Source organism: Punica granatum, chromosome 2 (genome assembly GCF_007655135.1).
Source record: "Punica granatum isolate Tunisia-2019 chromosome 2, ASM765513v2, whole genome shotgun sequence".
Taxonomy (NCBI): Eukaryota; Viridiplantae; Streptophyta; class Magnoliopsida; order Myrtales; family Lythraceae; genus Punica; species Punica granatum.
In genome coordinates, this window is record NC_045128.1 from 44,493,171 (window position 1) to 44,520,500 (window position 27,330).

The 27,330-nt window shown below is 39.1% G+C and overlaps 4 protein-coding genes across 7 annotated transcripts; 3 read left to right on the forward strand and 1 right to left on the reverse strand.

Annotated features, from left to right (window-relative positions):
* The first annotated feature begins 234 nt into the window (after window positions 1-234).
* On the forward strand, window positions 235-8,578 carry LOC116194318. Of its 2 annotated transcripts, none has more exons than XR_004154400.1 (2): window positions 235-479; window positions 7,029-8,578. XR_004154400.1 is itself a non-coding variant. In XM_031523108.1 (2 exons), the coding sequence occupies exons 1-2, from the start codon at window positions 6,582-6,584 to the stop codon at window positions 7,674-7,676; spliced, it is 1,011 nt and encodes a 336-aa protein (XP_031378968.1). In that variant the 5' UTR covers window positions 4,334-6,581; the 3' UTR covers window positions 7,677-8,578. The 2 variants fall into 2 exon arrangements, 1 of the variants encoding a protein (XP_031378968.1); XM_031523108.1 differs by lacking the exon at window positions 235-479 and adding an exon at window positions 4,334-6,944.
* A 904-nt stretch (window positions 8,579-9,482) lies between these two features.
* On the forward strand, window positions 9,483-12,719 carry LOC116194317 (protein SMG9-like). Its single transcript, XM_031523106.1, has 8 exons — window positions 9,483-9,760; window positions 9,877-9,985; window positions 10,284-10,399; window positions 10,740-10,859; window positions 11,018-11,107; window positions 11,476-11,615; window positions 11,854-12,100; window positions 12,272-12,719. Exons 1-8 carry the CDS (start codon window positions 9,542-9,544, stop codon window positions 12,422-12,424), a joined length of 1,194 nt encoding a protein of 397 aa, XP_031378966.1. The 5' UTR covers window positions 9,483-9,541; the 3' UTR covers window positions 12,425-12,719.
* A 237-nt stretch (window positions 12,720-12,956) lies between these two features.
* Window positions 12,957-14,579, reverse strand: LOC116194319. Its single transcript, XM_031523109.1, has 4 exons — window positions 14,312-14,579; window positions 13,724-13,796; window positions 13,498-13,590; window positions 12,957-13,356 (listed from the first exon to the last, which is right to left on the reverse strand). Exons 1-4 carry the CDS (start codon window positions 14,471-14,473, stop codon window positions 13,277-13,279), a joined length of 408 nt encoding a protein of 135 aa, XP_031378969.1. The 5' UTR covers window positions 14,474-14,579; the 3' UTR covers window positions 12,957-13,276.
* A 359-nt stretch (window positions 14,580-14,938) lies between these two features.
* LOC116194316 (ERAD-associated E3 ubiquitin-protein ligase HRD1B-like) lies at window positions 14,939-18,375 on the forward strand. Of its 3 annotated transcripts, none has more exons than XM_031523104.1 (8): window positions 14,939-15,925; window positions 16,208-16,384; window positions 16,715-16,864; window positions 16,967-17,175; window positions 17,341-17,503; window positions 17,603-17,730; window positions 17,806-17,882; window positions 18,100-18,375. In XM_031523104.1, the coding sequence occupies exons 1-8, from the start codon at window positions 15,393-15,395 to the stop codon at window positions 18,217-18,219; spliced, it is 1,557 nt and encodes a 518-aa protein (XP_031378964.1). In that variant the 5' UTR covers window positions 14,939-15,392; the 3' UTR covers window positions 18,220-18,375. The 3 variants fall into 3 exon arrangements, with proteins under 3 accessions (XP_031378964.1, XP_031378965.1, XP_031378963.1); XM_031523105.1 differs by having other exon boundaries at window positions 17,812-17,882; XM_031523103.1 differs by having other exon boundaries at window positions 14,940-15,925; window positions 17,603-17,882.
* The last annotated feature ends 8,955 nt before the right edge of the window (window positions 18,376-27,330 follow it).

A 27,330-nucleotide genomic window follows, 5' to 3' on the forward strand; every position in this document is an offset into this window, starting at 1 on the left:
AGAGAATTCCACTAACAGTAACATATATTAGTGAAGGCAAAGGATGTCATAAGACCATGTCATGTTGACATGGTATTCCCTTGGAAATATGTAGTACTTCTTTTAAAAAGTATTGTACTTGCATAGTACTTTTAAAAATTCTTCATTGTACCGATCATTTAAAAGAAGTATTATCCTTCTCAAAGGGAGCAGTACACCTTCCAAATGGAGTACTAATCATGTCACCATGACATGTTGTCATAATATCCTTACCCATTAGTGAATTATGATCAGTGACAGTGTACACAGTAAAAATGACTTCCATTATAGTGTGAGCGTGGGTGAGGTTCGAGCACAGCGAATAATGCCAACTTTTGCCACATCAGGGGGTACACGTCGAATGCGAACTCCAAGGAGATCGCGGATGACTTGTGCTTGAGGAGCACTTATAGCATGCGATTCATTCGAGTGGCCATCTTCGGAGTTGCTACCTCCACGAGGTTAGTAACCTATGTGCTACCGCAATTTAGTTCTTCTATAAGATATAAAGATTCAATTATTTATACAAGTAGCTACGGTACGGGATTATGCCGTTTCTGCAGCAAAGATTTTCAGATTAAGCCTCACTCTGGTCCACTGTGGAATTACTTTTCCTTATCATGCAATGACTATCAGACAATCTGGATACTATAAAACTGTGTTATGTTGATGGCATTTTGATCTTTTCATCGTTAATAATCTTTGATTATCTGTTTATTTCATGATTGAAGAAGACTCTTTAATTATTTTCTACCCATACATTCTTCACCAATTCTGAATTCATTTTTCTATGAATTATATTTCACGTCAATTCCGTTACTAACTACTAAACGTGCCGTAAAAGAGTCGCTTATAATGGGCTGGCGTGGGCTGGGGTTGTATACGAGTAAAGTTTCTCATCAACTCGAAGAATCGACAGAGCGGCCTAGCTTCTTCTTCGGACCCCAAAGTGACTTTTGGGCCCATATCCCCCTTTTTCTTTTTTCGCCATTAATTAATAAAATAAAACGAAATAATTGCTTTTGTCATCGCCATTAATTAATAAAATAAAACAAAACAATCGCTCGGTCAATGATCTTTTGTGAGTACTGCGGCCATAAAAGAACAGGACTACCACGGCCCTCGTGTAATGGAATCTACATACATAGATATAAACTTTACAATTGAACAATAAATAGGATCATAATAGTAAATTTCGTAATAATATATGGATAGAATGTTAATCTGTAATTAAAATTTGTATCAAACAGGTGTTATATTTTAATAATTAAGCATTATATTTTTTAAATTGATTTGTCACAACCCCATTAATGCAAATTATATATACGTCTATCTATATATAACATTTAAAGTTAACTCCACCCTAACGAATAAGAGAAAAGAGAAATTGTTCATTAGATAAATTATTAAAATCAATTAAATTTATTCAAATTCATGAACACTTAATATATAAGAAAAATGCATAAGAGAAGAAGGTTGTCAGAATCGAAATCCTACTTAAGATCGATGGGGTTCGTGGAATCGTGGATTGTAGAATCGGATCGTGAATCGTACGATTCTACCTATAATAAAAAAAAAGATTAATTGCACTATATAGCCTAACATTTGAAGAAATTCTTAGTTCTAGTCCAAACTTGATTTTTTACCTTAGATATCCCAACGTTGACTTGTTGGTTTCACATCTAACCTGACGCTAACTTTCCGTCCAAAATTGACGGAATTGCACACGTGACATGTTAATTTTGTAACACATGTAAGCAACGTTACAAAATTAACGTGCCACGTGTGCAATTCCGTCAATTTTGGATGGAAAGTTAGCGTCGGGCTAGATGTGAAACTAACGCGTCAATGTTGGGATATCTCAAGTAAAAAATTAAGTTTGGGCTAGAACTAAAAATTTCTTCAAACGTTAGGTTAAATGGCGTAATTATCCCTAAAAAAAACACACACACACACATATATATAACATACTTTCTTGTTCATAATTGATTTTGCAATTTCAATCCCCTCTGGTGAAATTGGGATCACTAGCCACCCATAGGATCGTAGAATCGTACGAATCTATGTGTTGACTTGTGATTCTAACAACCATGTAAGAGAATATAAAAGTTTAAAAGTTTAAAGGCTTTATAATTACTACTCTTTTACTGAAAAAAAAAATGATGATTTTGACTTAACATAATTTTTTAAAACTATTTCATTAAAAAATTTATTAATAATTGAAACAATAATTGTGTCAAAAAATCTTTACTTATAATTCTCGAATTAAATATATATCATTGTACTATAAAATTTACCATATTCAAACTTTCTAATCCATATCAATTAGGAGTTTTTACCTAAAATGGCTCATGATTTACCCGTTTTGTCAAATCTATCCCATGCTTTTTTTTGTCAGATATATCCCATGATTTACTTTTTGCATCAAATTTATCCCGAAGTTATATTTTCTGTCAACATCTAACGGCCGTGCTGACGTGGCACGTGGAGGGATAGTGGGCCACACTTGCCATGTGGGCACCACGTCAGCACGACCATTAGATGTCGACGGAAAAGATAACGCCGGGATAGATTTGATGCAAAAAGTAAACCATGTGATAGATTTGACAAAAAAAGTATAGGCTAGATTTGACAAAACGGGTAAACCATGAACCATTTTAGGTAAATTCCCCTATCAATTATTATTTTCATACCTAATTTCTCATTATGAATTTTTTGAACAAAATCCATGCAACGTATGGTTCAACAACCTAGTTTAATGTTTAAATTAGGGTTCAACACTAGCGCGATGCCGTGGGTTGGAAAAAATTTTCATTAATTTTTCGGTTATACTCTTTCGTGTAATGTTTTAAATATAACTAAAGCCAATGATAAAACTACTTATACATGAAAAAATATGAGCTCTTGATTGATAGTAAACGATCTGGATATTTTAAAAGATTGTACTAATTAATATTTCCTACCATTTAAAAACTAATATTTCTCTTAGAAATTTTTAATTAAAACACCAACCGTCCTACCCTTTTACACCCCTAATGACAATCTTAATTTTAATTATTAATAATTATGATTAGAAAACCATGATCACTAACTCACTATATAAAAGGCCTTACATGGCTCACTAAATTTAAGTAGATAAGCCTTATTTACAGTAGGGGTTCGATAATTAGTAGAAACATGTCATCGTAATAGCCAAGTCAATACTTAGGCGAAAATTAGTCTCTGTCAACATGTTAGTATAACTTTGCGTTTTAATGTAAAATAACAACATTTCTAGAGTCACAAACAAAAAAGAGATTACTAAAATTGGTAATAATAGAGTTTTCACTAACATAGGCGGGTTTTAGGAGAGTTGATGCTTGTGATTGGAGAAAATCGACGGAAAATTTTATCCTTTAGTAGATCGACCTCGCTCGAACATAGATTAATCAGACTTGTTTGGCTTTCGCATATCACATGGTGCACACGGGAGAAAATAAGAATTTATATATTGAAATTAAATAAAAAAACTTAAATTATAGGAGAAGAAAAAGAAGAAGAAAGCAAGGGCGGGTCTATGCAGGTGGGAAAACTCACCCTACTTGTTCCCAGCTAACAATGGACCTATTTTAAAGGTTCTAAAAAAGATGTGAAAATGTTTCGCATGCGCAAACTAACATTTCGAAAAAAAATCATATTTCTTAAATCGTATATTTAGTACTTTTAATGCAATTTTTTTCCTAAATTTTCTAAATAAAATTTGGGGAGACATAATTTTTGGAAATAAGTCGTCCGACTATAATGACAGTATTATTTGGCATAATGAGACAGCCAGATGATGTCGCATCCTATTCGAGCCGGATTTGGAAATAGTGGAAATAAAAGGAAAATTATAAAAAGACTAAAAAATGAATTAAAAAATAATAAATTTTATAAAAGAAAATTTTAAAAATGTAAAGAAAAGAAAGGGGACATGTGTCAGCCTTATGACAACAAGGATCCCTTTTGGCATAACGGATCAGCCAGATCATGCGGTACCTATTCGGGTTTGAAAATTGTGAAAATAGAGGAAAAATTATAAAATGAATTTAAAAAAAAGAACAAAATCATAAAAAGATAAAAGAAAATTAAAAAGTGAAAAAGAAAAGGGACGCGTGTCGACCTCATGGGTACAAGGACACGTGATACGTTTCATTTTATATATATATATATTTATTTATAATATAAATTTATTTTGTTTATATGTAAATAAAAATAAATAAATACTGAACAATAGGACGCAGATGAGAGAAAGTGGAAACCAAAAGAAGAAGCCGAATCCTGAAAGTGCTGAATATGACAGGTCCTGGCGGTTCATCAGTTCCATCCCCAGCTCCTCCCCCTCCCAAGATACTCCTAGCCAAGCCTGGCCTTGTCACCGGTGGCCATTTCGTCCCTGACTTTCACACGTTGCATCAATTTCGTCCCCGGCTTATTTTTTACATCAATTTCGTCCCCGACTTTGCACGATTACATCAAATTAGTCCCTGACTTTACACGATTACATCAATTTAGTCCCTGTCATTTGCAGCACAAGTCCCCAATTTTTGGCGTTACATCAGATCGATCCCCGATTACATCAATATAGTCCGAGTGGCTGAGGGATAGACAGCATCACCGTTCCGTTAATTTCTTGAGGGACTGAATTGATGTAACGCGTGGGCAAATTGATGTAACATAGAAATTAAATGATGTTCGTTACGTCACTTACATCCTTAATGTTGATTACATCGTCATTCCCTTTCCCTTTTCCCGCCCGTTCGAAGACGTTTCATCTTCTTCCTCTGCTCTCTCTCTCTCTCTCTCTCTATCTGTCTCTCTCTCTCTCTGTGCCTTGTCTTTCTTCAAGTGCGAAGCGCATCATCTCCAAGTTCCAGTGAGGTGATCATCAAGAGAAGGCTCAAACGAGCACTATGGAAAACGATAACCATAAGTTTGTCTGTATACCCAGGTAACTTTCGCAGTCTGTATTTTTCGGTGAAATGTGGGTTTTAAAATGAGTAGATTTTTTAGAGGTTTTGATCATCATCATCATGTTTTGACATTGCTGGGTATGTGCATTTTCATAAAGATGATATTTTAGTGGGTCGATCATGTTGTAATGTGGTGATATTTCCATGTCTTGGTGTATGTGGTGTTTGTACATGTTAAAAATGATTTCTTTGTATAATGGCTTTTTGAAAACACAAGAAAATCTTTGTTTTTTTTTTTTTTTACAGTTTGCACATGAGGAAAACAGTCGATGTTTATCTGTATCATGGAGGGAAGTTTGTTGGGGAACCCAAGTTGGGTTATGAGGGTGGTGATGTAGACATCATAAGAAATGTAGATATAGATACAATCACAGTAGTTGGGGTCTGTGATTTCCTGTCTGATGTCTATAGAACTGCACCTACTAGCTGCCATTATAGGGATCCTACATTTAAGACAATTGATTTGGCCATAAACAATTTCAAGTCTGACCTTGATGCTAGATACTTGATCAGTGTCTTGCAAGATCAGACTGAACTCCACTTGTACTATGAGCATATCCAAGTGGATAATCCTTTAGAACTCAATGAAGAGGAGATTAGAGAATTGGAGAGGGTTGAGGCTGAGAGAAGGGAGCAAGAAGCTGCATGGAAGAGAAAGCAAGAAAAGATTGAAAGGATGAAATAAGAAGCTACAGAGAAGAGGAGATAGGAAGAGGAGATGGAAAGGATGGGGCCTGAAGTAAGGGACTGGGATGAGGAAGATGATGATATGGAGTTTGAGGAGATGCAATGTGCCAATGCTACTGTAGAAGCAAGCAAAGTAATAACTATGAAGAAGGGTAAGGAGAAAGTCCAAGAGGTCTCAAAACACAAGAGGTCAAGTTACAAAAGTAAGGACATGTTTAAGATGATAATACAAACAGATGTTACAGCTGATCATGATTATACAACACCTGCATCTCCTGCAAGTCCACTAGCAAGTGTAGCTAATGATGTTGAGGAGACACCATCAATGGATGACAGGCTATCTGATGGCTATAAAAGTGAAGAACTTGAGTCATTGGCTGGGGATTCAGATGAGGAAAATGATAAGTTTCCAATGTACAATGCTGAAGACAATCGAACTGAGGAAATTACTGTTGGATTGGAGTTTGAAAATCTTGATATCTTCAAGATGGCTATGAGAAACACCAACATTGCAGTAGGGAGGGAAGTGAATTTTATGAACAATGATAAGGCAAGAGTAAGAGCATACTGTGTTAAGAAGATGGGAGACCATGGCTGCCAATGGAAAATATATTGTGTTTTGAATAAAAAGACAAATACCTATCAAGTGATGACATATGATCCTGACACACTTGTGGAAAAAGGATCGAGAACAAGCTGGCAACAAGGGAGTGGGTTGCATAGAAGTTAATTCCCAGGTTAAGGACCCAGCCAAACATGTCTGCACAACAAGTATTTGAGTTATTCAATCACACTTACCAGGTGAAGTTGCATGATGCAATGGTTTTCAAGGCCACCAAGTTGGCCAAGCAAAAGTGTGAAGGTGAAGAAAGGGAGTAGTATGCAATGCTGAGAGATTATGCCCATGAGATTTTAAGATCCAACCCTGGTTCGACTGTATTATTGCAAGTCGAACTAGAGACACATGAGTTTGAGAGGCTATACATTTGCTTAAAAGCATGTAAGAGGGGTTTCCAAGAAGGCTGTAGACCCATCATTGGGTTAGATGGATACTTCCTAAAGTGTTATTATGGTGACCAACTTCTTTCAGTCATAAGCCAGGATGGAAACAATTCATTCTTTATCATTGCATATGCTGTAGTTGAAGTGGAGTGCACAGAAAGCTGGAAATGGTTTCTTCAAAACCTCATCTTTGATGTGGGAGATCCAATAGATAAGAAATATACTTTCATCTCTGACATGCAAAAGGTGAGTTTAATGATTGTGTATTGCATTGTTGCATCAGTTACATCTTTTAAAATTGTGTATTGATTGTCTTTTTGAACATTGCAGGGTTTGGATATTGCAATCAAAGAAGTATGTGATGGTATACCCCACAGATTTTGCAACAGGCATATCTGGGCAAACATGACCAAGCATGCTAAGTGCAATGGTGGTGAACTACGGAGAGCATTCTGGAATTGTGCCAAAACAACAACTCTACAAAGGTTCACGCAGTGCATGAATGCTCTTCGAATGATCAACCAAACAGCTGTAGAGTATCTAAGGACAATTGATTCAAGCAGATGGTCAATGTCAGTTTTTGATACTGTTTGTAAATATGATGCATTAACCAGCAATATGTGTGAGCAATTCAACAAAGAACTATTAAAAGTGAGGGGTAAGCCTATACTAACCTTAGTTGAAAGGGTGAGAGAGTACATCACAAGGAAGAAAATAAGATGCCAGACTTTATTGGGCAAATATAATAGATTTCTCTGCCCCAAAGTTCAGGCAATATTAGAGGAACACAACAAGAACTCTAATGGTTGGGTTCCATTGTGGGTAGGGGATCCTCACATGTCACAGTTTGAGATAACATGTTCACCGTTCTCTAAGTGTGCTGTTGATATGAAGGCGCATAGTTGTTCTTGTAGAGTATGGGACTTGACTGGCATATCATGCAAGCATACCATTGCTGCCATGCTGTACAATAGCTAGAGGCCAAAGGAGTTTGTCAATCATCTCTTAAGGAAAGAGGTCACAGAGAAAGCTTATGAACCCTGCATATATCCCATCAGTGGCCAAGATTATTGGGAGATGACTCCTGATGACCATGTTCTTCCTCCAAAGATGAAGAGACAACCAGGAAGACCCAAGAAGTAGAGGAAGAAGATTCCAGAGGATAAGGCTAACCTTCACAAGTTAAAGAGACAGTTGAATGATCCAAGGTGTGGCATGTGTGGAGAAATGGGGCACATCAAGAGAAAATATACTGAACAACCAGTTGCTAAGGGGAAAAAGGACGGGCATGATGCTTCTGCTTCAGGTGGTGCTCCAAGTGGTTTTGGGCTAGCTGAAGTAGAGAATCTGAATGTTCAAGTGGAAATGAATGAGAATATGGAATTTACAGCAGAAGAAATGAATATATCACTTAAATTTGCTCCACCCCAACCATCACAACCATCTCAGTTTGTTCTATCTGATGCACAACCATCACATGTACTTTTGTTTTCATTCGTACATTTGAATTTTTATAAATGCCACGAATTAATTTACTTTCCTTAATATTAGATGCCCACATTTGTTGAGGCCTCCTTTTTCCAACCAAATGATAGCCCCTCCAGTGAGGTTCCATCACAGCACATACCATGGAAGCTACAAGTTCTAGAACCGCCGCTAGATTTGCAACATATTTCCAACCAAGGGGACCTCCACCTAACTGAACTGCAGATTGCAGAAGCTCATCATTTTGGGTTGTTCCAAATTGCTACTGTACCTTTTACAGAAGCTCATCATCTTGGGTTGGATACATGTTACATCACCGAAGATATTGTCTCTGTCTATACTTTTTGTGTAGACATTTTTGGCAAACTAGTCATTTTTGTGTAATAGATGGGTTGTTGCTTTGCCCCTGTCTATATCTTTTGTGTAGCCATTTTTGTCTATAATAATAATATAGTCATTTTTCTAATTTCATTTCATTTTGGTAAGTTTTTTTCTTCATTCCATTTGCAATCCATTTGCTTTGAACCATCCAGTAGGCCAAGATGGCTTTGTTTTGTTGGGGGAAGGAGGAAGGAAGGTGGGAGTTCAGTTCACTGTGTTAAAAAATGGTGCATTGACTAAATTGATGTAGCAAATGGACTAGAGTTTTAGTTAGATCTGTTAAAAAATTATCCAGGGACTAAATTGATATAGCAAATGGGTGGGAGTTTAGTTAGATCTGTTAAAAAATGGTCCATGGACTAATTTGATGTAGCACGATGACCAAATTGATGTAATATTTTCCACCGTTTAACACTGTAACCATTAAAACTTAACGGCATGACCAAATTGATGTGGCAGGGGATCAAATTGATGTCGCATTGGGATCAAATCGATGTATCCACCCAAAAAAAGGACCAAATTGATGCAACTGTACCACTAATTGATGTAACTGCGTAAAGTCAGGGACTAAATTGATGTAACCGTGCAAAGTGGAGGACCAATTTGATATAACATTCAAGGTAAGGACTAAATTGATGCAAATGTGCAAAGTCGGGAACGGAATTGATGTAAATGTGCAAAGTCGGAGACGAAATTGATGTAAAAATTAAGTCGGGGACGAAATTGATATAACGTGCGAAAGTTAAGGACGAAATTACCTATTTATTCTAAAAAAATTAAAAAAGTGAAAAAGAAAAGGGACACGTGTCGACCTCATGGGTACAAGGACACGTGATACGTTTCATTTTATATATATATTTCTAATATAAATTTATTTTGTTTATCTGTAAATAAAAATAAATAAATACTGAACAATAGGACGCGGACGAGGGAAAGTGGAAACCAAACGAAGAAGCCGAAGCCTGAAAGTGCTGAATATGGCAGGTCCTGGCGGTTCATCCGTTCCGTCCCCAGCTCCTCCCCCTCCCAAGATACTCCTAGCCAAGCCTGGCCTTGTCACCGGTGGCGCTCCTGCAGGCAAATTTGGACGCAACAGCGGCGGCGATGAAGAAGCTGCCTCCCTTCGTTCCCGCGTGCTACCTTCCCTCAATCTCCTCTCCGATTCATGGGACTTCCACATCGATCGCTTTCTCCCCGTACTGTACCTTACCTTCTATTGTCACGTCCCTTCCCCCCTCCCCCCCCCCCCACCCCAACAATTTTAATTGATTAATTAAGAAAAAGAGGGTAATGGACGCTGTGTATTTTGCAGTTTCTGACGGAGAACACCGATTTCACTGTGGTCGGGGTGATAGGTCCACCGGGGGCCGGCAAGTCCACCATCATGAATGAGCTTTATGGCTTCGACGGCGCCTCACCTGGTCTGTTTGAACTCCCAGCTCATCTACCCAAGTTCTAAATTTACCCCCTTGCTTCTTCTACTCAAAATTATCGTCTGATGGCTAAAGCTGGGATCCTCTTCTTAACTCTTATTACAAGCACAATTTTGCAACCTGAAGTCCGTTGCCAACCTCTTATCTGTTATATGTATGTACTTATGTATGTATGTATCACTCTGGAAGAAGAAGCTTTAATTGCTCTATATGCATGTAACCGATAATTCCTCTCGGGCGAAATGGTGACTAATAGCGAATGACCAGAGTCAGTGCTTTCATACAGGGACGTTGCCACCGTTTGCTGTGCAGTCTGAAGATACAAGAGCAATGGCAAAGCACTGTACTACTGGCATTGAGCCGAGAGTTTCTGCTGAGCGCCTTATTCTTCTCGATACTCAGGTAAACTTTTGCTCTTGATTTATTTGATCTTTCAGCCTAGATTTAACTTTTGCATACTGTGAAGTTGTCATGTTGGGATCTTCATTCATTCTATATATACCTTATATACCTGCCCTGACATTCATTGAAGAGCTTGACTTTTCCTCTTCCTCCTTTATGATTCTATTTTATTTGCAGGGGTTCAAAGGTGTATTTGATTGTTCCAATTACCATTTTCTGTTTTCTTCCTTCTTTAGCTTCTTGCTTTTCTTATTTTTCATAGCTTAAAGTGCAATACAATGATAAGCAGCTTCCCTACCTTTTTTTTTCTTTTTTTTCTTTTTGGGGTTTATATTTGCAGCCAGTTTTTAGTCCTTCAATATTGGCTGAGATGATGAAGCCAGATGGTTCATCCACCATTCCAGTTTTAGGTGGTGAACCTCTGTTTGCAGAGTTGGCTCATGAGCTCATGGCAATTCAGGTAGCAAAATTAGCTTTCTCTGGGTATGAATCATAAAAATTGTGTTTTATTGACACCAACCTTGTGATTCTTGAATTCCTCATCCCTCCTTGCACTCTAATTTTAGACTCTTTACAATATTGATCCTTATTCTGCGGTGCTGCAAGGAATCCTCCTAGCTTGGCGTTCTACTGTTGTCCATTTGCCACATCGTGTTGGTTGTATCAGAGGGAGTTCATGAGAGCAGCGTGTGGCATTTAATGGCAGCGGTACTGTTTTTAACCTAATTGTGTTATATCAGTCTGCTGTGAATTAGTTTCGCAGCCTTCTTTCATCAGTTCTTATTTTTCTAGGAGCTCTTCGCTTTTCGCACGGTTGATGTGTTTCATTCCTCTCAATCTGGTGGTTCCTAGGGCATGTTTTCTCCATTACTTATTTTTCCTAGGGCATGTTATCTCCAGTTTCCACATGGATTGTCTTTCCATGCATGGGGACGCGGCCTGGATGTCTATTCCCAGGGGGAATGTAATTTGAATTTGGCATCTGTTCTCACATATTGACATCTTATTTATAGAATAACCATATCGTTGGGTCCTCCGTATTTCAGGATTAAAAACTTTCTTTCCTACCTGTACAGGTTGACATGTTGAAACATGGTATTCCTGACCCATCATCACATGTATCTTCCCAATTCCAGAGCACTAATCTGGTGTTTGAGAATGATAAAGTTTTGGGAGGTGAAGAATACATGGCAGCTCCAATTTTTGTGCACACAAAGTAAGCAAACCTTGTATAATTCAACCGGTTGATAGTTGCGTCCATTATGGATAGAGACAAAGATCAGTAGAGTAATATTCTTAAAATGACCTATTTGGTTGTGAATTTATCTCCATCTTTGGTGGACTGTATCAAATCTCCTCGCAGATTTTCTTTATTATCTTTTGATGATGAAGAACAATGACTTCTGTTTCTCCCCCCCTTTTGCCTAAAAGAGTTTTCTTTTCCCCTGTTGCAGGTTGCAGGATCAAGAGATGAATCCATGCAATGTTTTGAAAGTTGGGGAAGCTCTTTCACGACATTGCAGCTCATCGTCATTCATGAGGGTAAAAGGTAGCAAGGCAGCAAATCTTCCAAGGGGTGAGGACATAAAATCAGAGTCAACACTGGCCAATTTGTTTTTGATTCCTCTCAAGAACAAGGATGACTCCTCGGGATCTCCATACGAAAGCTATGTTTCTGCTCTATGGAAGCTGAGGGATCAGGTCTCTGTCGCTCTGCCCCCTCCCTCTCTATTTGCCTTGATATCTCTAGCAAAGGTTAATAGAAACTGCAGAACTCTATGGGGCACCACAAATGATAAACGCTCTTTACATTTTTTCATATGCTCAGTATGGATTTAACCAGTCAAATCTTTGTTTTGATGTATGTTGCAGGTTTTATCAATGAGTGGCCCCTCCTTTTCCAGGACTGTATCAGAACGGGATTGGTTGAGAAATTCTGCGAAGATATGGGAGTTAGTGAAGAATTCTCCAGTTATCGCCGAGTATTGCAGGATGCTACAAACTGTGGGTATTTTTAGGAGGTAGCTGCAGCTCCTTGAATAGCTGATATCAGAGAATGAGTAATGCGGGCATTTTTAGGAGGTAGCTGCAGCTCTTTGCATAGCTGATATCAGAGAATGAGAGTTGAGACTGAAAATGCATCCTCGGGCCCGCATTTCAGAATAAGTCCGGCCTTTCATATGGCTGATGCTGTTTTAAAATGTTCTTCCGTGCCTGGTGTTTTCTGGGTTAGGTGATAGTCGTTTTATTTTAATTTACCGTCTTATTGCCTGCAAGGGAGGAACCTCTTGAGAGTGCGACTCGGACGTTTACTTCCCTATGTCTCTCTCTCTCTCTCTCTCTCTTTGACGTTTACTTCCTTATCTGCTTCCACCATTTGTTTTCGAAAATGCTATTTACAGAAGATGAGACTTAATAGCGGGCAATGGAATTCCCCTCTTCATCTCCTCTCGTTGACATTCAAACCAACACGCACCCGCTTGCTTCTTTTTTAATATGTGGGGCATCATGGACACCGACCGAGTGCCTCCAAATCTATTGGAAACAATCAAAAATCATCTATCAACCCTAAAATATTCACATACCAACAGAGTACATATTTCAATTCGATTTGAATTCAATTCAATTTCCTGATACAACTTAACAACAAACAGAAGGAAAAGAGAGAGAAAATAAAAATCTAACAATGTCGCACAACAAGCAAGGGAAAAGGCGAACTGCCGTCTTGTCCATTCATTCTTTCTTGGTTGGGGTCAGGTGAAGAAGTAAAGCAATTAACCCGAGAACGATTTGTTGGTTCGATTCCCGGTTGGAAGCAATAATTAATCGCCCCTGCACGGAGCCCCTTTTTCCTTTCCTTGCTGCCTGCCTTGTCTACTATTCCATCATGGAATCAAGCGGAGAAGCTTCAACAGCGGATGCCTTGGGCGAATTATTCTTCTTCTTATTGCCTTTCCCTGTCCATAGATATAATCATATAGATGGATTACAAAAGATACTGGAATCGGTGCAGAGATGTATAAACGACCGGAAGATCCATCTTGTAGTTCTACGGTTCTACTCTCTCTATTATTAGAAGAGGGGAAAAAAGAAAAAACCTTTGTGCATTAATTGCTTGAGCTTCAGTCCCTTCTTCTTCTTCATTGGAAATCCTGCAGGAGGAGGAGCTATGCTGCCCTCCCGAGAAGTGCCTGCATTTTGTTTTGGTAAAATGGAAATCTCCATATCACTTCTCTCTCCAACACACACTAACACACAAAAAGGAGCTAAAAGACCAGAATCATCGTCATGTATGTAGAAAAAGGGATGCATTATAATACATACCCCCAGCTTCGGCGACCGACATTTCCATGTCCTGCATGGTGATCAACCCCTTCTCGATAGCCCCCTTCTGTTCCTGCTCTCATCCAACATTAACCCCCCACCCAGCCCCCGAATCAAAACACAGAACAACATTAACTTAAATATCCACACACACACACAAACAAACACAAACGGAGATCGATCCATCCGTGTATAATAAAATCTATGGTAAATTTCGACGACGCGATATAGTTTGGTCGGCGTCACTCCTCCTTCCTAAAATTAGCCACATGCATGACACCAAGAAAACATTCACTTTGCCAAGTAGATCACGACGAACAAATCGACCCGTTACCCGAACCAAATCTAACCCGATTTAAGGGGGAAAAAAAAAAGAGAGTAGAAATCACCCAAAGGAGGGGTGGGGTGATCCGTGACTAATTTTGAAAGGATGGGTATCACTGATCATTCTTATAATTAAAATTATAAGGACGTCATCAAAATTTATCCTAGAATCTATCTATTTATATAGGATTGAAGCAGCAGCTACTGTTAGCCTAGCCCATCTATATGAGAAGGGGGTAGAGTGACAAAGAGTACTGTACTCACTCTGCGCCATTTTTTCAAGAGCTTCTGCTTGCGCTTGCCGGAGACGGAGAGAGGCTGAGGTTTGGTCTTCAGCTTCCCGGTGGATGGCTCCCCTCTATGAGCCCTCTTCATGTCGGCTATCAGCGCTCTCCTCCTCTTCTGCACCGCGTTGAATTTCGCCATATTTTCTTTTCCACACCGCACCCTTCCCAATGCCCTGCCCGCCCTTCACTTCACCTCATCTGTTTCTTCTTTTTTCGCAACGATAAATTCATTCAATTCTATATATAGGTATGCGCTATATACGAAAGCAATACATATATATCTCTGATAAACCCTAACAAAATCCAACTGCAGGAGGAAGGCTTTCTCACTTCTCTGGGCCTTTCCTGGGCCGGGCCTGTGGTCCAAGCCCTCTCTCAGCTTTTCATTTTATTATTTATTTATTTATTACTTAAAATTAAAAGTCGCTTCGGCTTCTCTACTCCTCTCTTCTCTTCAGAATCAGCACAGCAGGCAGACAGCCGAGCCGGACCGGAGGAGGGAGGAGAGAAGACTGTTCTTGAAGACACACGTGGCAAGCTCTGGTTGGGTAGCAACACGCCGAATGACGTCCGATTCTAATCGAGGAGAGGACAGGGCGGGGGGGGGGGGGGAGAGAGAAAGAGAGAGTGGAGTAGAGTGATTTGCCATCCTGCTACTGCTTTCCTTCTTCCTTCCATTTTTTCCCCTCCTACTTCTTACGCCATGGCATAGATGAGGAGAAAAGTTTCCGGTCTCCACCACCCCTTCCGAGCTCCCTCTCTGCCCATCATCAATTTATCACTCTTCAAAAACGCCCGCTCCTCCCTCGCTCTCTCGCTCTGCCTAATCGCCGGCCCCGCGATTTAGGTGAAATTAGGGTTTCGTAGCGCCCCCTCTCTCCGAGATTCAGAATCGCAGCAATTACCTCTCCAGTTATTCTCAATTTTCCTCTCCCTATCCCTGGTTCGTCGGAGGTCCGATTTCTGGATTTGGCGCCCCGTAGATCCCACCTCTTGAATTGAGAGGATCTCTTCAATTTCATCTGCAGCATCCGAGCGAAAAGCGGACGGAATCAGAGATGATGAGGCTGCAAACCTATGCCGCGCTCAGTCTGGTTGCGACTTTGGCAGTCACCTATCACGCCTTTAGCAGTAGGGGCCAGTTCTACCCGGCCATGGTCTACTTATCCACCTCCAAGATAAGTTTGGTGCTGCTCCTCAACATGGGTCTGGTCATCATGTGCATCCTCTGGCAATTGACTAAACGCCTCTTCCTTGGGTCTCTCCGGGAAGCTGAGGTCGAGCGGCTTAATGAGCAGTCCTGGAGAGAGGTTATGGAAATTCTCTTTGCAATCACCATCTTCCGCCAAGATTTCTCCGTTTCCTTCTTGGCGATGGTCACCGCGCTGTTGCTGATCAAGGCCTTGCATTGGTTGGCCCAGAAGAGGGTCGAGTACATTGAGACAACGCCTTCCGTCCCCATGTTGTCTCACATTAGGATTGTTTCATTCATGGGGTTTCTTCTTCTTGTAGATAGTCTCTTCCTTTACAGTTCTATCAAGTTTCTCATACAGACAAGGCAGGCTTCAGTTTCCCTTTTCTTTGCGTTTGAGTAAGTCCCTCTATCTTATCTGATTGCGCGGGCTTTTGGATCATATCCTGAAAATCATGTCTTACATGTGAACCGCCATTTTATTTTCTAATATATATATATATATATATGCCTACTCTGTATAGGTTTGATAAGAATGAGGTCCCCCCCCTCGCTGAGGTTTTTTACCAGCTGTACTCACAGTCCGTTCCATATCAGGGGGCTTAATAGCTGTATGATTTGATGCTGCCTCGATATTTCATAACATTGTAATGTAATCACTTTTGGAGTTTTGAACCTCAGGTACATGATCCTGGCCACCACGACAGTGTCAACATTTGTGAAGTACGTCTTCTATGTTAGTGACATGCTTATGGAGGGTCAATGGGAAAGAAAAGCTGTCTATACCTTTTACTTGGAACTTATACGTGACTTGCTGCACCTGTCGATGTATCTGTGCTTCTTCTTAGTCATATTCATGTAAGCGGTACATCTGATCTCACTTTCCAGTTTACATGGTTACCACCTCTGCACAAGTTGCTAAAGTGGATGCCATTTATTGAGTACTAGTGTGAGAGCTTCTGAATCTAACATTGGTGCCCTCTGGTCAAGCATTTATCCACCACACCTGTGTGGATCCACTTGCGCATTTTGGAATCAATAATCCATGGGATGTTCAGAAACAATTCTCTGTTGCCGAGAAATTGCTTGTACCCACACAAATTATTGTTTATTTTATACTGCAGATTTCACCCAATTGCAATTCCTTTTTCACTTGATTCATCCACTGACTGGACCTGGTTGTGACAGGAACTATGGAGTACCTTTGCACTTAATAAGGGAGCTTTATGAGACGTTTAGGAACTTCAAGATACGCATCGCTGATTATATGCGTTACCGAAGGATCACTTCAAATATGAATGATCGATTTCCAGATGCTACTCCGGAAGAGCTTGATGCGTCAGTATCTAAAAACTGTTCAAGCATTCAATTGTGTTGTAAAATTATCATATACCTGTATTGTGTGCTGAGCCTGTTAAAATACTCTCTGTGGATTTGCAGAAGTGACGCAACCTGTATTATTTGTCGGGAAGAGATGACCACTGCCAAGAAATTGCTCTGTGGACATCTTTTCCATGTACACTGCCTCCGGTCATGGTTAGAGCGGCAAAATACATGTCCAACCTGTAGGGCTCCTGTGGTACCAGCAGAAAATGGGACAAGCAGTGGTAGTGGACATTATGGGCCTCATGCTAATTCTCATCAACTAGGTAATTGGCTTAGTGCCCTGTGAAACAAGCAAACACCGCTACATTGATGGACATGTTTTTGTTATCTTAATCATTTTGGTCTTTGCTGGATGTCCTCATTTTCGACTACCTGGATCTTTGGGAATTCTTTTTGAAGTTTTTGTTATCTATATTAACAAATGATAGGGACTGCCTCTTCAAGCACAACATCTCAGGGTTCAGTGGGTGTTGCTAGTGGGCAAGGCGATACTTTAACGGGGCATCAGGCTCGCCTCCAAGCTGCTGCTGCTGCTGCTGCTTCCCTTTACGAGAAATCCTTTGTGTATCCATCCCCAACCAGAGTCACGTGGTACTCATTTTGGCGGCATGCTTGTTTTGCATCCTCAATCCTCAGTTGGTTGTTGAGAATAAATCAGTCGGTTCACAATTTACTGTATGTTATCTGCAGGGCTCAGGGATATGCTGGTGTTCCTCAGATTCATATACGTTCCCATGACTCTTCTGATGCAGAATCCAGCGGGCAACATGCTTCTGTTGGGCAAGAAGAACATATTCTTATATCTGGTGATCCAAACAGTGCGTCTGTTTCTCAATTCCCACAATATGTTTTTGTTCCTGTACGTGCTTCTGGCCTCAATGTGACTTGCGTAGACGCAGCTGGAAATGAACCCAAGACGTCACAGTCCCAGCTGGAGGCCCAGAAGAAGTTCCTTCTGCAGCAGATTGAGGTATTATTCGATGCTCATACCTTTATTTCCGGTAGTCAAGCTGATGCTATCCTTTCTCTGGTTCTTGTCATTGTATTCCTCTTTCTTGTCATTGTATTCCTCTGATGCTACTAATAGTAAGGGTTTGCTCGGCAATTTTTAAGGGAAGTTCATTCCCTTCCCTCGTGCCTGTGTCCATGCGGTTTCTCTCAAACTATCTTATAATTTCTCTTTACAGGTATTGCAAAAGGAGCTAGAACTGCTTCAGAGACCAAATGCTGATGGAAGGAACAAGGGAAAGGCAGTTATGTCATCATCATCTTCAGACTGTACTCATCATGCGGAGGATGAAGAATGAAGGACAATTTTAAGGCTTGAGAGTTTCTGAGAAAATGTACATGTAACCAAACCCCCATGGACTATTTTCTTTTCTGAATTTCCTTTTTAACTTAGGCTTGTTTTGGGAGTGATGTTGATGAAATAAAAGTACTGGAGTATAATTGCTGAAAAATAAGTGCTAATTTTAAAATAAGCAAAAGTGCGTAGGAGATAATAATTTAAAACTGTCGAAACTAAAATTAATGTTTAAAATAGAGATAAGCATAAGCAGTTTTTATAAGCATTCATTAACTTGTTGGAGAAAATTACGTTTTCAACCGCATTAATTAACCAAATTATGGATTTGAAAAAAAATTATCAAATACTGGTTCTGTTAAAAATTCAATAAAATAAACACTTAAATCACTTTCAAACAAAGCCTTGGCATGGTCCTGTCTTGGTCATTCGCTTTTGGTTCGAGATGAGGTGATTTTTTCTTTTTGTTGGGGTGTGGCAGGCCAGTAGGGTATGCTGCCTCTTTGAGATAAGGATCTTCAGAATTTTCGGTGAGCATTCTGCATCTACGGTTTTTTTTTTTCGGTTGTGGTAAAACTTTATGAAATACCAAGAAATATTTACAATATAGAGATCACTCACTCAAGCAGTCCATCAAACAAATAACAATCCATCCCAAAGCGATACAATATAACTCACTCTTCCCTATACACATTCAGTTAGCTAAAGATTTAGCCTAGACAGAATGTACAAGCTTCAAAGAAATGTTAGGAAGAACCAAAATTCGTTCTTTCACCTCAACAAGAATTTGTTGTCCGAAAGCTAAAATAGACATGGCCTTCTTGTAGATTCTCGCATTTCATTCACACCATATCCAATATATATAATGCGTTCAGAGAAACTTCAAATATATTGTGCCAAGTTTCTAGCCTTTGATGGATGGCATCCATTGCAACTCTGAATGTCAATCGAGGTGAGGTCTCTATACTCCAATTCGAGCTAGTAGACCTCTATATTGCATGTGTAACAGGGCAGGTAAAAAACAGGTGATCGCGAGACTCCAAATGACTGCTGCAAAACTTGTTGCAACATCAACTTTCCACTTGGCCTAAGGCGTCCCAAGCACTGGAAGCAGAGTATTATCCAAATTCGTGAGGTGTCCAGACCACAACATCTCGTGCAACAAGTTCTATTTGAGTAGCCAGAGCATGAATGGAGGTAGCCTGGGGATCTAAACTTCGCAGCCAAACACAACTACCATCAACCAATACTGCACTAACTGTGACATGTTGTCCTATACTTGGGAAACACATGGTTCCCCTTTCACAGTAATCAAAGGTCATGCGGGCAGCCAGGAATCAAACCAAAAAGATATATTTGCACCTGAACTGATTCGACAACTAACATAAAGCAAGAGTATAGGCCTTAGCTCTACCAATTTCCGCCAATTCTATGAACAATCACCAGGAACTTTCAAGGACTACATATTTCTACTGGAATAGTTGTAGGTGCTTCTAATCATTTATTTCACACAAGATGTAAATATAGATCTTTACCCAATATGTATGTATGTATATATATATATATATATAAGATTTAGGTGAGAGTGGTTTGACCAATAAGGTGTAGTTCGGTTGATAACACGATAGAATTTTAAGCAATAGGTTGGGGGTTCAAGTCTCATTGTGAGAAAATAAGGGAGAATGTTTACATATTTGTTATCGAACATGCTTACAGTAGTAGCACTTCATCCCTAGATTTGTGGATAAATGGTGTTTCTCAAGTACCTCATTGGGATTGTTGTGACTGCGAGAGTTGCTATAGCGGTTACCCTCAACCCCTTTTATCTATAATAAAAAAAAAAAGGTGAGAGAGTGGTGAGAGTGCTACGATGGATCGAGGAAAGATTTGAAATGTGTGTACTTGTGCAGTTACCTTCCATAGCATCTTTTTTTTTTTATGTAAAGAAAAGAGAGTGCAATACTTATTAAATAAAAGAAAAAGAAAAGAGAGGGCAATGAGAGCATTCACAATGCATGGGTTGCTATTTCCATTTTTGAGGGACTTGCCTTGGTTCCATCTAAACAAAATTAGGGACCCAAAATAAATGGAGACTCATCATTGGATGAGTCTCCATTCCCATTCCAAATGGGCCATTTATATATTAAAAATTTTGATTTAAAATTATTTTTTAATATTCTTGTTCAATTAAAATTGAATTAATTTACTTTTCTATTTTTTTTATCAAAAAATATATTTTAATTTCGAATTATTTACAAAATTAAATAAAAAGTAAAAAGCAAAATTATTTGTCACCACTGCCACGTGACAAGCTCCAATTAGAACTTTCCCCACAATGGGGTGAAATTTAATGGGGCCGTCCCCATAGTTATTTGATGAGTCACCATTCGCATTCCAAATGGGCCATTTATATATTAAAAATATTGATTTAGAATTATTTTATTAATATTCAGGTTCAATTAAAAATAATATATTTTTTATTTTTGAGTTCAATTAAAATTGAAATTAATTTACTTTTCTATTTTTTATCAAAAAATATATTTTAATTTCTAATTATTTAAAAATTAAATAAAAAGTAAAAATATTAGTTATCACTGCCACGTGGCAAGCTCCAATTGGAGCTTTCCCCACAATGGGGGTGAAATTTAATGGGTTAGCAACGGGGACAACCATTGCAAATGGTCCAACTGGTTGACTAGCTACAATTATAATTAATAAATAATATCATTTTCAATCAAAATAGACACTTAAAATCCGTTGATCATTATTCTTCTTTATCTTTATCTTAATTCCTTTTCTTTTGAATTATTCATCCTCATCGTTACACGGTTTGTCCAGCTTATTTTTGCTAGTTGAATTTTCGACCGCCAAGAAGCCTTAATCTCACTAGGAGAGGTAGTGCCTTCTTCTAGCTAAGAGAGTCAGCAAGCTACCAGCAGCGAACCTTCTGGCTCCCCCATTGAATTTCTAATTCCTCTTTTTCGTTACACATAGCCGAGACCTATTAATGTGCACTATTTTTTAGAATAATTTTTTTTGGAAATAATAAAGAAAAGAGAACCATTCATAAACAACCATTTTGAGCAACGTTCTAGAGCAGGGGTGCTCACCGACGAGACCACCATGGTATTTGAAATTGCTACATCTGATAGTAAGAGATTCACACTTACTCCTGAACAATATTTTTGTGAATGACAAATTTTAAAAATAATATTATAAATTAGGACAACGCCGTAGGATGCCTACCTAAAATTGACAACTAGAACTGACATTTGAAGTCCTTGGTGATTTAGAATGGGATGGGGCAGCCCCTCTATCCCGCCCCTAGCCTCCATCCATTCGTAATCAAACCACTCATATAGAACTGATAGCCAGTGGCCTTCTATGCACCCAAAGTGGTGGTAATATCATCCCTCTTTTATTCCTTATCGACATCTCTTATTTTATTCATTAATTTTTAAAAATTATTTCATTATTTATGAAGAGTTACATAGTATCAAATCAAATTTATATATGAAACTCGTTCCCTGGTAAATTCCGCTAGCATAATACGAAGTTTTGAAGAGTCACTTTAAGTTAAATCACTTTCATGGTCTATGACCTTAGTGGTGGTGTGGTTGCCTCCAACCCCAAACACGAGAATTTAGGTTGCGTTTGGTTTTATAGTAGGATTTTAAAATCAGATTTTGATTTTGATTTTGAATGGTATAAATGGGGCCCACCCTTTGACTTTGTATGTGTTATGTTGTTTTGTTATGGAAAAAAATGGTATAAATGGGGCCCACTCTTTGACTTTGTATGAGTTATTTTATTTTATAGTGGGTAGAGTTAAGTTAGAATTGTGATTCTAAAATACTATCTCGAAACCAAACAAGCCCTTCGAGATTCTGATTAAAATACCGCTCAGGTAGGGATCACCAACTATGAAATATCCCCACCGCAAGACCTTAATAGTCACTATATATATACCCGCATGATCTCAAACGTGATACATGCAAGGGTTATTTTTCTTTCTTTATATACATATATATTCACAGAAAAAAAAATGTATGTCAATAGATTTGATATTAATTTAAACCTTAAGGCTAAACGTGGACTAAGTGTCACCTTGAGGAAAATACTGAACAACATTTCATTAGATCAATGTGATCAACGGTTTGGAGGATCAAATTTTCAACTAATATTGGGGTGAAATGTCTCCCCCAATTAGAAAAGGGGTTGGGCCCCCGCAGTCCAGCTAGATCGAGGTTGTCGACCAACCTGAGAGAGAAGGAGGGCATCTCCTCCCCCAATTAGAGAGATCCTGCCTCCCCCGTAGATCACCAACCACCCCCGATCGAGGTCACGAGTGCGGTCTAAGCCGGCTGGTGACCTTGATCAAGGGTGGGTGACGGACGGGATTGCCCTCACCTCCTTCTCTAATCCCATATTTTTTCTTTTTTTCTTTAATTTAATTTAATTTGTTTTAAGTGCCACAAATTGCTATATATATGTGCATTGAAACTCTAATAAAGATTAAAAGAATAAAGAAAGAGAGAGGGAAAAGAGAGTAAAATGCAATTTGCACGGCCTCAACTTTTGGGTATAGTTACACATTACCCCAACCTTAAAAAAAACTACATTATACCCCCAAACTACTTAGAAATGAGTATAATGCATTCTCGGTTTCATTTCTAGCCACTTTTTCAAGAAAAAAAAAGGTCACATGTGACCTTTTTAAGGACAAAATAGTCCAATAACTGATTGAATTAAAAATAAAAAAGAGAAAATAATTCCTTACATCCTAATCTTTCGAGGCTTTTCAATTCTATCTTATTATTTAATAATTTTCTAAAAATGCCTAACAATTGTAATGTGTTCCATATGTATCCCATCGTAAAATTTTTCGTGAGAAGACGATTAAAAGAGTGACGTGGCTCCCTTTAATGGGAAAAGACGCCTACGTGTAATAATTTGATAGCCCCCTTGTCCACTTTGCTTTCTCGCCCATCCCTTGACCTTCCCTTTCCCTGACTTACACAACTGTCCAGTGGTGTAAAGCTCCGACATTCGATTGAAGACCCCCGCCTACTCCCCCACCATACCTCAACCACCGGTTAGTCTCTCCAGGTGGTTGCCCTCGAGGACTACATCATCACTCAACACTGGGAGATTTAGTCCCTCCTCGTCGACGATCAACGACTTGCGACCACGCATGTGGTGCTTAAGTAAGACTTTTCCGTTGCAAATTAGGAGCTACGGCAACTAATGGCGGCCGCCGGCAACATGAAGGTTGAAAGAGACATTGGAGAGGGAGGTCTATGAGAGGTCATTGAAGTTGGAAGCAGAGGTCCGCGTAACACAATGGTGCAGGAGCTGGCTCATGTGCGTGCATATGTACAGAAGCTCACCGCAAATAGGAAAGTCACATGAGATGTGTGTGACTTATTTTAGTTTTAACAGTGACTGAAAATAAGATTGAGGGCGTATAATCCTTATTCTTAAATAGGTCGGGGGTATAGTGCAACTTTTTAAAGGTAGGGGTAACGTGCAACAAAACCCAAAGTTGGTGAGCAAATTGCATCTTACTCGAGTAAATAAGGAGAGCTCCATTTCCCAAAGGTGGTTAACTATTAAAAAAAAATCAAAATTTGCACATTTTATTAATTTTAGTACATTTTTTCTTGACATAGAAATATACGAAATATTAATTTGCTAGTAATGTTAGCATGTCATTAATTTTTCGTTAATTTTAATCGAAATTACTAATGTATACTTGACAGTACCATGTGGATTATGGTGGTTGGCGAGTGGGTTCCGAATGCTTTTCTTAATAAAATTTATTTTGAAAATTTTAAAAATGAAAAAACAAAAATCAAAGCCCAAAGATGGAAACCCTATCGAGGAAGAGGGTAAAAGGCCAATGGTTGGGGCTTCGCTGGTGATCACCACAACCTAGTTGGGGTCGGCGGCAATATATGTTGTCGCTGAGGGTCCCAACTGGGAGGAGTTATGGCCAAGGGCGAGACTTTCACCTTAGGCACCCTTTTCCTCTCTTCGTCGACTTTTTTCTTTAAGAATTTTGGAATAGGGGCCTCACTGAAGGCTATCATTGCCCATATAAGGTCGTCGGTAACGAGTAACATTGATGGCGACTTGATTAGGGGTTGATGGCCACTGGCACGGCCCCCATCGCTGACCAACACCATCCGCTAAGTCTTCCTCCAAATTAGGATTTTTCTTTTTTTTTCATTCTTTATAATATTTTTTTATTTTTATTCAAAAAATCCTCCGGACTTGCTTGACTAGCCATTATGAGTTATGTGACTCCATTAAGTACCCATCATTAATGTTGGTTATAATAAATAGAAAAATTGACAACATGTTAATATTGACTTTAAATTGATAGTTAGTATTTTTTTTTATAAATGAAAAAATTCGTGTTAGAATTGATAAAATATATAAAATATAAATTTTTTAGAGATAATTAATCATTAGGTTAATTTCATCGTATATAGCATGATATTTTGAAAATTTTCATTAATTTTACTATTCAACATGATATTTTGAAATTCTTTTACTGTATAGAACGACATCAATTTCCTTCAATTCCTCAGCGAAAAGATGGCAGACGTTTTTTCGGCCACCGTTACATAGCTAGACTATGGGCCCTACTCGTGCACCATAAAATTTTTTGTGGGTCCCACTAAGGATCCCTCTCCTCTTATTCTCCTTCTCTATTCCCGCCATTGTTGCTGCCGTGGGGAGACCCCTTGCTAGAGCTTTCCTCCTCTTCTTCCCCTTCTCCATTCTCTAGCTTGCAACCTCTCATGTTTGAGCTTTCATCCTCTCCTAGCCGACCCAAATTCTCGCCCCGTCAGGGTCGGATCACGCCACGGCCACCGATTCTTCTTAGGCACAGGCTCCTCTGAGATCCTTGACAAGCAGCGGCGACAGTCTCTAGGAGCAAGGCACATCTCTCTAAGAACAAGGCACATCTCTCTAAGAGCAAGGCACATCACTCTCTCTCTCTGCCATCCCCATCTCCTATTATCCTCATCTTCTTCTTCCCCATCTCACGCCTCCTTATCTCCTGCCATCGCCATCCCTGACACAATCGTCAACACGTTCTCAATCATTTCATCATCATCTTCTTCTTTTCCTTCTTCTTTGCTTCCTATTCCGAGTCCCCCTTTCACACACACACACACACATTTACAAATAAACTCTCACAGGTCCTTTTCTTGCTCTTTCATCTCCACGCAATCATCACCTTCAACCCCTCTTCTTGTCTCATGGCTGCTATGACGGCTCCTCCGTGGCTCGATTATCTTCGTATATGTCTTTCATCCTTATGGCTGCCATGACCACACCTTCTCTCTTTATGTCTCCCCTCTTATTCTTCTTCTCCTCCATATTCTCGCAATTGCTACAATTACATCGAGAACTACTATCTCTGCTACTGTTTAGAGGAGTTCTCCAGCAGCTGCAATAGCTAAGGGGGCTCGAAGAAGCAGCAAGAAGCAGAGTAGCAAAGGTAGGAAGCCGCAACAACGGTGATGAGTATGACCAAGCTAAGGAAAATGGGGAGATAATGGCAATGACATGGTGAGACGGGCGATGTAGATGACTGTGGTAGGGATATATATATATATGTGAGTATGATGGGGGTGGAAATGACTATGATGGGGATGACGATGACTATGATGAGCATAAGGAAAGAGGGTTGAGGAAGATGATGTGTTGAAGATTGAAGAGGAAGGGAAGTGTGTGTCCCCCCAAAGAAGAAAAAGGAAAGAGATGGTGATTATGAATGACAGTGAAGATGCAAAAGGAATGAGGAAGGGCTGGCCTGTGTGCCATTCTGTGTGTGAAGAAGAAGAAGAAGATGATGATGAAGATGAACGATGGTGATGACAAAGAAGATGATGATGGCATCCAAGGTTGTCAGAATCGCGATTCTACCTAAAATCGGTCGAGGATTGTAGAATCGTGAATCGTAAGATTCTACTTATAATTATAAAAAACACACACATATATATATGTAGCATACTTTTCTAAGCAAAAAAAATCAATCATTGTTCATTCAAATAAAGACCACAAACCAACAAATCAATAATAAGTTATAAAAATACAAAATATCGTTACAAATTATCGAAATTTAAGGTTCGAGAGTCCATCCATAGTAACTAGATTCTTCCCTTTTTTTTCACCATTCATTTGGCTACTCGATTTTGTAGTGAATGTGAGTGTAAGAACAATGCGTTATACAGCAACTGAGAGGGCATAAAACGATTTAATTTCTGCAATTAACACTCATATGGTAAGAAGACGGGAACTAATAGGGACTAAAGAAATCTTCAAGAATGATCCATGGATCCGAATTCTTTTTTTAAATTATCTCTTTCCTTTTTTCCATCTAAATATAATGTAAACTTTTGTAAACAGTCATCTTTGATAATGATAATTAATATTGATTTATATCTTCAAAATAGCAGCAGCCTATTCGCATAAGGTAATTGATCTTCATCTCCTCATAACAAGAAATTGAGAAATTTAAACAACCAAAGAAGAACAAGCAAAGGTGTATTCTGATCAAAAACCAAAAACCTCTGTTCAATCATATTCTCAAAATCAATTAAACCCTAAAGAGAATGAAGTTGAACCCTAAGAACACAACAAAAATCAAACCTTGAACTGGAATTCTTTCAACAGATACTACCCAATAGAAACCAAACTGTAGAAAGTCAAAAGAAAATAATCACACAATCACAAGATGACTTCAAGAGATGAGAAGCTACAATCGGGAAGCAGAGTGATGGGCAGGACTTGGGAGCTGAAGCCCGACCAATCAACCAGATCTGTGATTGATCTGAAAACCACTGCCATATACGATTCTGCTCCCCTTTCCTATGGAGCTCCTCGAGTGGAATCTTCTACCTCATAAATTTCATGAAACCGGCCCGAAGCATTGATTCCCCATAACGAAATGAATAGGCTAGCTCTCTCTCTCAATCGAAGCTCGGACGGTGAAAGCCGTGAAGGTACCTGGTCGAAGAAAGGGTGAAAAGCCGGTGACTAGGGGACTGGAGTCGTTGATCGAGAGGAAAGGGTGGGACTGGATTGTCCGGAAGAA

What these genes read in the sequence shown, in the direction of transcription:
- LOC116194318 (XM_031523108.1), top strand. Translation starts at nt 6,582, where the DNA reads ATGCTGAGAGATTATGCCCATGAGATTTTAAGATCCAACCCTGGTTCG. An exon ending in TCATCTCTGACATGCAAAAG is followed by an intron (nt 6,945 to 7,028) that starts GTGAGTTTAATG and finishes TGAACATTGCAG; the next exon opens with GGTTTGGATATTGCAATCAA.
- LOC116194317 (XM_031523106.1), top strand. Translation starts at nt 9,542, where the DNA reads ATGGCAGGTCCTGGCGGTTCATCCGTTCCGTCCCCAGCTCCTCCCCCT. An exon ending in ATGAGCTCATGGCAATTCAG is followed by an intron (nt 10,860 to 11,017) that starts GTAGCAAAATTA and finishes GAATCCTCCTAG; the next exon opens with CTTGGCGTTCTACTGTTGTC. An exon ending in CCAATTTTTGTGCACACAAA is followed by an intron (nt 11,616 to 11,853) that starts GTAAGCAAACCT and finishes CCCCTGTTGCAG; the next exon opens with GTTGCAGGATCAAGAGATGA.
- LOC116194319 (XM_031523109.1), bottom strand. Translation starts at nt 14,473, where the DNA reads ATGGCGAAATTCAACGCGGTGCAGAAGAGGAGGAGAGCGCTGATAGCC. An exon ending in TCTTGAAAAAATGGCGCAGA is followed by an intron (nt 13,797 to 14,311) that starts GTGAGTACAGTA and finishes GGATGAGAGCAG; the next exon opens with GAACAGAAGGGGGCTATCGA. An exon ending in GTCGGTCGCCGAAGCTGGGG is followed by an intron (nt 13,591 to 13,723) that starts GTATGTATTATA and finishes AACAAAATGCAG; the next exon opens with GCACTTCTCGGGAGGGCAGC.
- LOC116194316 (XM_031523103.1), top strand. Translation starts at nt 15,393, where the DNA reads ATGATGAGGCTGCAAACCTATGCCGCGCTCAGTCTGGTTGCGACTTTG. An exon ending in TCCCTTTTCTTTGCGTTTGA is followed by an intron (nt 15,926 to 16,207) that starts GTAAGTCCCTCT and finishes TTTGAACCTCAG; the next exon opens with GTACATGATCCTGGCCACCA. An exon ending in TCCCCAACCAGAGTCACGTG is followed by an intron (nt 17,504 to 17,602) that starts GTACTCATTTTG and finishes TGTTATCTGCAG; the next exon opens with GGCTCAGGGATATGCTGGTG.